The 11,289-nt window shown below is 32.7% G+C and overlaps 1 protein-coding gene across 2 annotated transcripts; it reads right to left on the minus strand.

The window, feature by feature from the left end:
- Positions 1–6,930: 6,930 nt before the first annotated feature.
- LOC105110434 (purple acid phosphatase 17-like) lies at positions 6,931–8,908 on the minus strand. 2 transcript variants are annotated; one of them, XM_011005470.1, is made up of 7 exons: positions 8,564–8,906; positions 8,241–8,397; positions 8,030–8,137; positions 7,767–7,894; positions 7,484–7,612; positions 7,318–7,385; positions 6,931–7,240 (listed from the first exon to the last, which is right to left on the minus strand). In XM_011005470.1, exons 1-7 carry the CDS (start codon positions 8,762–8,764, stop codon positions 7,027–7,029), a joined length of 1,005 nt encoding a protein of 334 aa, XP_011003772.1. In that variant the 5' UTR covers positions 8,765–8,906; the 3' UTR covers positions 6,931–7,026. The 2 variants fall into 2 exon arrangements, with proteins under 2 accessions (XP_011003772.1, XP_011003773.1); XM_011005471.1 differs by lacking the exon at positions 7,318–7,385 and having other exon boundaries at positions 7,164–7,240; positions 8,564–8,908.
- Positions 8,909–11,289: the final 2,381 nt, after the last annotated feature.

Raw genomic sequence — 11,289 nt, forward strand, 5'->3', positions numbered from 1 at the left:
ATCTTGAATTGCAAACTTACAGCACACAACACAATAATAGGAGTTGACAATTAAAAAATAATAAATATTTCATGTTCCAAAATATTACGTTATAAAAACAAGGTTTTACAACATGTTTAGTCATCAAAATTTTCATCTTCTTCCTCAATTGAACTGTTATCATTAGCCTTATTGCATTCTTCAATGTGGTTGTCATTTTCTTCATCAACATTCTATAGTCCACTAGTAGAACTCAGAACAACATTCAACTCTTCAATGTCAACTTCAATATCAACATCAATAAGACTATTGTCGTAAATACAAAAATTTAAATTTCCTTCTAAGTCAATCAAAGGAGCTGCTCGGTATGGTTCAAACAACTCACTAGCTTGAAAAACTTTATCTATTATACTTGTGTCTTCGTTCTCATCCTGAACAACTCGACAAGATCCCTAAGTTTTGTTTTTAAAATGGTATGGTTCAAAAAACAGTTTTGTCTTCGTTCTATCACACTTGTGTCAACTATGAGTTATTGGACAATAAGTATTGTCGATGTTGCTTGCAAGGTTGTTCCAAATTATATGAGTTTATGGTATCATAAAACATAAATATTATACTCTTGACAAAGTTTATGTCAAACATCTACCTACTTTAATAAAAAGTCTCAGCTCATCACAGTTAAATAAGACATAATTGTGTGCTTGTTTCAACTCTATTTCAGATAAATATCTTACCCTCATAGTATTTTTAGGTGTGGGTAATCCAGGATTGGACAATATTGACAAGTTCTCACTTAAAGACACTTCACCACCATCATCATGCCGTGGAACACGGTTGATTCTTTTTCTCAAATGAGGTTCAAAATAGTATGAGATAAATGTTGATATCTCTTTAACAATATAGGTTGCATATATTGACGCCTCAACATCTGCCTTGTTCTTAATATTTTTTTTTAAGATTAAACAAGAACCTGTATATATATATATATATATATATATATAATAAAAAATTATCAATTAAAAAATAAAAAAATATTTAATTATGAATTACATAGCAACTATAATATCTAACCTCTCGAATGGATATGTCTATCTGTACTGGACCGGCCTCCAACTTTTTACCTTAAACGATAAATGTTCAGGTAGATGCTCCATTGAGTCAAAAAATGATGGAGGGAATGTCATCTTAAGTTTTCATATTATCAAAAAACGATGTTTGTTTTAAACCTCTTAATGTGATCAACATTCAACTTGCTGGAGCATATATCTTTGAAGAAATGACTGATCTTTGTTAGTGCGTTCTATATCCCTTTTGGCAACAAATCCATATATCTTTGAAGAAATGACTGATCTTCGTTAGTGCGTTCTATATCCTTTTTGGCAACAAATCATAATAAGCTAATGGGATGAGTGTTTGCATAAATACATAGCAATCATGACTCTTCATTCTATATAATTTACATTCCTCTGTATTAACTAGCCATGATATGTTCGAGGCATGTCCGTCGGGGAAACGCAGATTCTTAAGCCATTTATAGATTAGTAGTTGTGCGTTTTTCTCTAACACGAAGCTTGCTCTTGGTTTTACAACCCGTAACCCATTATAAACTAACTTCATATTTTTATGGGTACAGAACAGCGCTACATCTAATCTAGCCTTGATGTTGTCCTTTGTCTTCCCCTTCACATCCATAACAACATTGAAAATGTTCTCAAACACATTCTTTTCAATGTGCATGACGTCAAGGTTATGGTGGAGAAAATTGATCTTCCAATAAGGAAGCTCCTAAAAGATACTTCGCTTCACCCAGTTATGGGTCAAACCAAAACCAAGAAACTTTTGCTTACCTGATTAGAGACTAAACACAATGTCATCATACCCTGACACAACATCAAACAATTCTTCACTAGAAAGACGCGGGGGTGCAACATCCTTTTCAACTCTGCCAACAAAGAAATCTTTTCTGTTCTTTCTGTACCTATAATTCAACAGCAAGAAACGACGGTGACACGACGAAAAGATTGTTGTTTTCTGTTCTTTCTGTACCTATAATTCAGCAGCAAGAAATGACGGTGACAGTTAAAAAAACAAGCTTTACCCTATTTGTTAAAGTGAATGCCTTGTTGTTCTCTATATAATATGGACATGCTAGCTTTCCATGTGTGCTTCAACTAGAAACTATTCCATAAGTTGGGAAATCATTAATAGTCCATATCAAAGCCGCTCTTATAACTAAATTTTATTTCCTCGAGATGTCATAAGTCAAAGCTCCAAAAGATAAAAATTACGTCAACTCATCAATTAATGGACAAAGACAAACATTTATATTCCACCCCAGAATGCTCGGGGTTGGCATGACCATAGATAAAAACCATCACTATGACTGGCCAACAGGAATAAGGAGTAGCAAATGACCTAAATGGGTTGAATTTGTGCACAACTCAAGATGCATGTTCCTTGATTCAGCTAAAAAGTGAGGATGCATACTATTAAAGTGTTTCTAGGCTTCACCGTTAAAAGGATGCACCATCACTCCATCAACCGCATGATGTGATTGGTGCCGTATTATATGCTCAGCAGTCCTTGGTGACATGAATAGCCTCTGCAGTCTAGGTGTGATTGGAAAGTATCTAAGTTTTTTATATGCCATGAGAGTCTTCCCTTTACTAGTTTTGGGCTTATAACGGGAATGCCCACATGTCATGCAATAAGTTAGCTCAGTATTTTCAAGGTAGTGTAACATGCATAAGTTAGAGCACATGTTAATTTTCTAGTATCCTAAATCGAGGGGTTTTATCATGAACTTGGCAGCATAGAAGTTCTCCTTCAACCTGTTCCCTTTAGGTAAAATATTTCTCGCCCATTCAATAATCTTGTCATAACTGGCCTTAATCAACTCTTGATTTGACTTGATGGTGAACACCTGTGCTACGCTACGGTCGATAATTTACTGTGGTTCATCAGAATCTTTCAACAGATCAAAAAACTTTGTTGCATCTGTATTAGGTTTATCTTCTATGATTGGACATTCACTAACATTATCTTCTCTTATTCTCATTGCATCCATAACCATATTCTTGTAATGATTATTGTTCTCATTTCTAACTTCATGCATGTTACTAGTATTAGAAGTTGACTCGACTACCCTTTTAACTATGCTCTCATTAGGAACAAATAGTTCTCCGTGTGCATACCAATACAGGTAATCCTCCATGAACCTTTTATTTAGAAGATGCATCAACATCTTGAAGAAAAAATTTAAATTTTTACACTTCCTGCATAGATACCTAATACTGCCATCAGTAAAATTTCTCGGGATAGATGTTATAAAATTAATAAAACCTTGAACACCGTTATAATAATCTACCCTCTACAATCTTTGGGGTGAGTCCCGATACATCTATGAACAATCATCCATGACTTCTATTGAATCTCTATAAAACATAACAAAAATATTGGTTTCTTATGTTAAATATTCATTATCAATTATCCAACAAACTAAACAAACACTTATGTTAAATATTCATTATGAATTATCAACTATCAACGTCCATACATACAAATTTATACATATATAAATTTACAGAAATCGCAACTTTGCAATATCATTTAATATATATTTCAATAAAATAAATTTTTTTAAAATAATTCATTTAATTTGGCCCTCCTCAATTTTCTTGCTCCGCCCCTGGTGGGAATATACTAGTTGTTACTAATGGAATCACCGACGGACACGTTCTATCACTATACCCGTCGATGGGAGTGCCACGTTACTGTATGACTATTCTAGTTTGAATCCCTTGGTATCCATTGGTAAAATCATCTGAAAAAATTCACGTCATCACACTGTTGCAACTTAAAAAAAAAAGTGTCTCGACCGTCAGTGATACGGTTAGTATATACCAACAAATTTTGAGATGAAATTATTTACATCAATAAAAAGTTCCAACAAAAATATACTCTCAGTAATGCTATTGGTGTTCTCTGCTTTTTTGGTAGTGATAAATTATATGGATTGGTTACCTAATAGATTAAAACTATAAGAGACTAAAATAAACTTTTCAAACAAATTATAAAGCCATTATCTATGTCAAATGTGTTTTTCACTTAAGTTTTTTTTTTCAATTTAGCCCTCACAAAAAAACAAAACCATGCAATTGGACTTCAATTTGAATTTGAAAGACTCAATTGTGCAAAAAACCAAGTTTGAGAGCCAACTTTATATATGTTTTTTTAAATCACCATTACACTCCACAAAAAATATAAAAGGTAAACAGTAAAAAAAGCAATACGTTTTATAAATTATGTTAATTACTAATTAGTAACCCCTTCGTACAACCCCACTTCAAATTCCACAGGAAATCCCCGTTAAAATATCGAAATATAGTGACTCAAAAATTTTTAGGTAAAATCCAGGCACCAAGAGCATAATTATCTCAATAATAAATTAACAATAATTAATTCCAACATCTTCAAAATTTCTCAAGGAAGGCTAGGGTCTGCTCCGTATTTTTATATTATACTCCATTTAATCGCTTCTTAACAGATTCATAAAAAGAGGAAGAAGAATTGTTTTCGCTGTTGATTGATTTGGGTTTCTCCCACCAAAATTAAGAGCATGCACATGGAAGCAGGTCCTCCATATGAGGTGCATTGAAGTGAAATGGTGACGGCAACTGTAATGTTTTGAATAAATGAGTAGTAAAATACAATAAATCCCTTGAAGGCTTAGATGTAGGAATAAAGTAAATGAGGGGTATAATAGTAATTGACTAAATACATGATAAATATAAATAAGGAGTAAAAAAAAAAAAACAACAAAAGAGGGATCTGGAAAATTGAGAGAGAATCGGCAAGAGAGAGAAGGGAGAAAGAAGAAGAAGAGAAAAGAGGGAAATTAGAAGGAAAATAGAAAGGAGTTGAAGAAAATAAGTTTAAAGGTAAGATTTTGTATAAATATATGTTAATTAAGCTTTAATTTCGGTTTTGATAAATGTTAGGTTTTTGAAAATTTGTGTTTTGGGTTTGATTGATGAATTAATTGAATGTTATGGGTTGATTGTTATGGGTAATGGATTATTTGGTGGATTTTGAGAGATTGAATTGAAAGATGATGATTTTAAGTTATGATTTTGTTTGAATGGTGAAATTATGTTAGAAATAAGAAAAGAACAGTGGGTTTTCTGTTGAAATTCTGGGTTGGAGGTTGAAGATGACGAAAATTCATTTTGGTCCTTCAATTTGTGGAAATTACAGTTTAGTCCCCAAACTTTGGAAAATTTACAGATTGGTCCCTGGGGCATATTCCGAGATTCTGAACAGAATAAAAGATAAATTATGGGCAGAATTCCTGTATAGTTATGAAATTTTAACACTTTCAATTTGGTCCTTCAATTTGACAAAAATTACCATTTAACCCTAAAAATTTGATAAAATTCCAGAATGGTCCCTGGAGTATAATGAGGTGATCTGGACAGAAATGATGATTAATTATGGTCAGAATTCAGTATAGTCATGGACTTATGATAATTTTAGTTTGGTCCTCCAAATGGATAAAGTTACAATTTGACCCTTAAAAATATAATAAATTACAGATTAGTCCCTAGCTGTAATATTAGCTTTTGCAGATGTGTTTGATGAATAATTGAGGGTTAGTTAGTGAAGTATTACCAATTTTATTATTTGTTTTATTATGGATTAGATTTTGAGAAAACCGTTAATTTTTGGGTTTTTGGAATATAACTAATTAGTTCAAAAATATATAGGGTTATGGAATATATACTTAAATAAGTGTATTAAATAGGTTATATATTCTTTTGAGTCATTCTTGAATATGTCTCCTTTGTATTCAGATAATCCTGATATTCTACCGGCAGGACGTCAGTAGGATTTTCTTCGGTGTTTGCTTTTGATTTCTGTTTGCTTTCGAGTCAGGTGAGTGGATAATTTTCCATATGCATGAGAAATATTATAAATATTTGATTTGTTAATATGAATTGGATCATGCTTCTTGATAATATATATGGTGATTATTATCCTTGTTATGATAAGCATGACCATTCGTTGAATCCGAATTCTTGATATGAACCAATATGTATTTTGAATTGACTTCTGAATTGATAGCTCCTCATTTGATTGATGTCATGAGTTGAGCCTTGAGATATGAATATGTCTGTTTGATTATGATTATGACCCTATGGTATGTCAGTCAGAATACCCATGCTAACAGGGTAATGTTAGTCTTTGTGCACATCGTATCTGAACCCTAGTTGGTCGGGGGAGTCACCAACCTGTGTGGACTGATCATCCCACAGTACGGAGCCTCATGCTCATTGCATTTTGATTTTCTGACGATTTTACCATATGATATTCTTGTTATGGCCTATTTGAGAAACCTTTTTTATAAGAACCGAAATCCATACTTGTATATATATTTCTCATTATTGTATTATCTCGTGTGTGTATATTGAACGTTATCTACTCACTGAGTTGTTAAACTCACACTCTCATTATTTATCATTTTCAGGCTTAAAGCTTGATAGCAGGTCACTTTTGTTGGACCTTCAGAACCTGCTCTTTTGGTTGTAATCCGTGCATTTTCCTTTATGTCTAATTAGTGCTCCAAAACTATAAAATTATATTAACTCTTGTATTAAGACAATTCAATTATATTATGAAATTGATTTTGTTATTAATGCTGCGTTGAACTCTGATTGAGTTAGGATAAATTTGTATGTAAGTTTGGGTTCGCATAGGTACGGAACCTTGGAGGGGAACCTTGCCTATGTGCCGGTCATGGATCCGGAATTCGGGTCGTGACAAACTTGGTATCAGAGCTTTAGGTTAAAGAAACAATAATATAATTAATTTCATAATAAGTTGAGCATTAGGATCCGTATTGTCTTGTTTGTTGGTTTTGAAATTTTGAATTTTGATGCGACACTGACTGGATCACCATTAAAATAGTGCCCATTGACAAAGAATGAGCACGATAATGATATTAAGAAAACATAACTATAACAATGACGATCCTCTAGCTCTGGATCCTTATATTGATGCGTAAAGCGACTTTGTTGCAGTCCATCTATGCAAAACATTGCCAGAAACATCATAAAATGCAATCTCTGCTGCATCCCGAGTCAACTGCACAGACATGAAACCTTGACCATCATAGAAGAATTTTAGCCCGCCTGTCTTTTGTTTTTTAATGTCACCCCTCCACGCCTTAGACCCAGCTCCACTAGTTAGAAATTGTATTGGGCTGTAAAACAATTGTCCAACATTAGTAACATTTTCGTAAACTCTTGTTTCCACTAACACATATCGCTTAAGGTGTACCTCTCTGCGTCACCGATGTGTTCAAGGCAATGGTCATGTCCATTCATGTAAAAATCCACTTTGTTTGCCTGAATTTAGTGAAAACAGCAGAGGATTAGCTCCAATCTTGTGTCGAGAACCAATTTATCAGAGAAAAAGGGAATTGAATTCGAGTGATTGTGTTTACCTTCAGGATTGGAAGAAGCTTGCTTACAAGTTCCTTAGTGTCCCCGTGATGTCCAATGCTTCTAATTGAGTGATGACCCACGACAATTTTCCACTTTGCACTTGATTCGCTCAACGCCAACTTTAGATCCTGCTCCAAAAAAAGGGTACAGTCCACCAGATAAATTATCCACAGATTATTTACACAGTTGATCATAGGCTTCTAATTGAATGGCTATTAATGTTACACATGCTGTAAACTTGATGCATTATTTTGAAAGTGAAACAATAATGAACATAAACACCTTTATTAGGTTAGCGACATAAGCTCTAGGAGAACCAATGCCTCTCCAGTCATAAGTATGGCCCTCGGCATCAGCGAAGTAAGATTGGACAAAAGGGGTGGTGTCCACAAAGAAAATTTCAGCCAATTCTACAGAAAACCAAATGATTTAATTAGTTATTGGATGAATACATCCTGTACAATTGAAAAATTGAACAAAATAGCTAGTGCAGTCTATATATGACATGAACGAAAGGGAACGCTTAAAAAGTAGAAGCTACACACCAGCATCGACAATGAAAGATCTCAAACAAAGCCACCTGCTATCTATTTTCCTGAGGTGAAGGCTTAACTGTGCTTCCGCATTCCCTCTATAATCATGGTTTCCCAACACTGCAGAAAAGAAAAGGAAAGTTAAGAAAAATGTTAAAGAATTCTAATCCAATAAGATCAATATTGAAACAAAATCATTAGTTGTGCCAGTTTGTGTACTCACCACTATACCACTGCTTTTGCAAACTCTTTGCGGTGTAGATTTGGGTAAACGATTCCTCAAATGCTTTGTCTTGTTCACTAGTTAACCCATCATCATAGAAATTATCGCCTGTTGAAACCACAAAATCTATGTCCAGCTTCTCTCCAATCCTTCCCATCTGTATCCATACAAATCATAGGCAGGAATTAATTGAAGGAAAGCTCTTCAAAAGATGGAAATGCCAGTTACATGTTGCATGACTTTTCTCAAACTCCCCTCCCACACGCGCGCACACATACAAGAACATGGTGTAAATTAAAGAAAAGCAAGGAAGTTGGTAGAACCTGAAGAGCAACTTCAGACTGGTTGAAAGCACCTTTTCTGCCCCAGTCTCCAAGCACCAGAAAGGAAAGAGTCCCGTCAGTTTTTGCAGGTTGTTCAAACCTTCGAAGCTCTGCATGTGTCGAGACCAAGCACAAACCAAAACTACTAATCATCAAAACAAGGCATAGAGCCATGTATTCGCTGTTAAGACCTGCTGCCATGTCTCTCTAGCTAGAGCTGAACCGAGAAAAAAACTCAGATAGAGGTGAAATGGATACACAGAACAGAATCTTGGTGGGAATAATTCTTTGTACCAAATAGTAACTTTCAAACTTCTCTGTGCTGCAGGGAGTCCAGTCCAGGTCCTATCATTTTTAGTCTAGGAGGCTCTATTTTATAGACAAAGTTATCTGGTTGATTGATTAATGTAGCGTAAGAAAATAAGAGACATGAAAAGTTGAGTGTGGTGATGAAACTATTACATTTCAATAATTCATCAATGCGTAGGCCATGTTAGGTAAGGTATGGAAATTTCTACATCAACACTCCCAAAATTAGCCAATTCGGATTACCCATAGCAAAAAGAAATCCAATAGCTCGTGACAATGGTGGAACTGTGCCACAAAAAAAATGGAATTATTGAAGCAGAAGGACTTGTGACATCACTAAAAATTTATTTTATAAATTAATTTCCGCATCATCAAGTTGATCTTTTTTGTTTTCTTCATTGCTTTAATAACTTCGAAGCTTCATTTAGGCGGGCATACAACTGAAATTTTAGAGGTTTCTGTACAAGCAGCAGCAAATTGTAACAGAAACAAACGGTGGGCAGTTTCCGTTTGCTACTTGAGTAGGAGAGAGAGTGAGAAGAACATGACATAAACAGAAACAAAGGGATATGCGAATATGCTGCTGAATCAATGTCCGAATAAAGTTTGAATCCCAATAGAATATTCGGTGGTTAGATTATCTCAAAACATTCGAGTATCAACGAGCACTGTGCATGAGAATGAAATTGTGCATCTTAATATATCCACCACTTAGGGGCACGCGCTCTGTGCAAGTTTATCTAAACTTAAAAAAAATGTACACCTTAAAAAAATTAAATACAAAGATAATATTTGATGCATATTTTTAACAAAAAACAAAAAAAATTAAGGATGATATATACCTACAAAATCTAAAATTAATTGTTTGTGTCAGCTGAAGACTTACTTGTAAAGATGAGAAACAAATACAAGTTAAAATATTTGATGTCCGTGGAGTTTGCGGTTTTTTAACTTAAAATATCATTTTAATAAAAAAACATTCTTGAAACATCAATAAACTAACTCTTCGACTCAAAACACCTTTAAATCAATCTAAAAAAACCAAATTAAACTGGAAAAAGAATTTTCTTTTTCAACTTTAATTTTTTTTCCTAGCAAAAAAAAAAAAAAACATTTCAATATAACTTTTTTCATTGAATGGAATAAATTAACACTAATAACATGTTTTTTTTTGTTGCTGAAATATGAGCAATCAATTACTTTCTCTCTCTTTTTTTGTTTTACTTTTTGATGACTTTTTCTCTTCTCTTAAATCAATGACTTTCTCTTTCTCTGTTTTTTTTTTTTTACTTTTTGATAACTTTTTTTCTTTTCTCTTAGATCCAAAGACTTAAACGTGATTAAAATAAAGTTTTCAACTAAAGCATATAATTTTCAAACTAAAAAGATCAAAATAAAATTTGAGAATAATGTCAAGGCATTACTTCCCAAAAAGATGATAAACAAAAAAAATTGGGTAAAAACAAAAAAAAAAGCATGCATACTGCCCCATTTTCAAATTTGATCCCTTTATTTATTTATTTTTTAAAACAATAAAACAGACTCTTTTTTAACAAAATCAGTCATAAACTCAATGCTAGAACTTTTTTTTAACCGCAAAAACCTAATAGAAAATAAAAAAAAACAAATTATTAAATCTAATCCTCAATTAATGCAATGTGAAAGGATGATATAAAAAAACATTAGATGACCAAATTACAAAAAATAATGATTTAAATGACAAAATAAAAAATAGAACTACCATTACAATCCACATTTAACTTACCTGCACTTTGCTGTGGCTTGAGCCAAAAGTTAATTTTGATAAATAAAAAAAAGAAGTATGATCCATTAGGTTAAGCCCTTTCCTAACCCAAATTTTAAACTAAATAAAATAAGAGTTAAATTTATACGACCTGATCAACCAAACAAGGAAAAACATGAAACATTTGACTAAGAAAAAAAATCCAATTGGACTTTAAAAAAAATTCAAGGAGATGGTGTTTTAATATTGTTTTTAAAATATTAAAATGATGAGATTTTAAGTTAATTTGTCAAGTACATGACCTAGTTGGGTCAAAGAATTTTATTTTTTTTATTTAACAACACAATAATAAAATAGACATACATAAAAAAATTGATTAAATAATTTTTTTAAAAAATAAAAAACATCATGAAAGCTAATTTAATATAAAAAGGCTAATGATCTCAACAAAAGAAAAGAAAACATAAAATTAAGTGGTACTCAATAAACAAATCTCAAATAAATTTTTAATCATGATTTAAATTAAAATTCAAAAAAAAAAATATAGAATTAGACAGGTCACGCTTGTGGTCTTAACTAGTGGATCATGTACTCAAAACTAGTGGATCACTCATCAAAATCAAAAGAATGCAATTTAATTAAAAAAGGAACACATGAGATATGCACAAAAACA

This window comes from Populus euphratica, unplaced genomic scaffold (genome assembly GCF_000495115.2).
Source record: "Populus euphratica unplaced genomic scaffold, PopEup_1.0 scaffold253.1, whole genome shotgun sequence".
NCBI lineage: Eukaryota > Viridiplantae > Streptophyta > Magnoliopsida > Malpighiales > Salicaceae > Populus > Populus euphratica.

Bases quoted from the DNA above. Each gene is read 5' to 3' on its own strand.
- LOC105110434 (XM_011005470.1), bottom strand. From the start codon at position 8,764: ATGGCAGCAGGTCTTAACAGCGAATACATGGCTCTATGCCTTGTTTTG. The intron at 8,138-8,240 runs GTGAGTACACAA...TCTTTTCTGCAG, and splicing joins GCAAAAGCAGTGGTATAGTG to TGTTGGGAAACCATGATTAT. The intron at 7,241-7,317 runs GTACACCTTAAG...ATTGTTTTACAG, and splicing joins CACATCGGTGACGCAGAGAG to CCCAATACAATTTCTAACTA.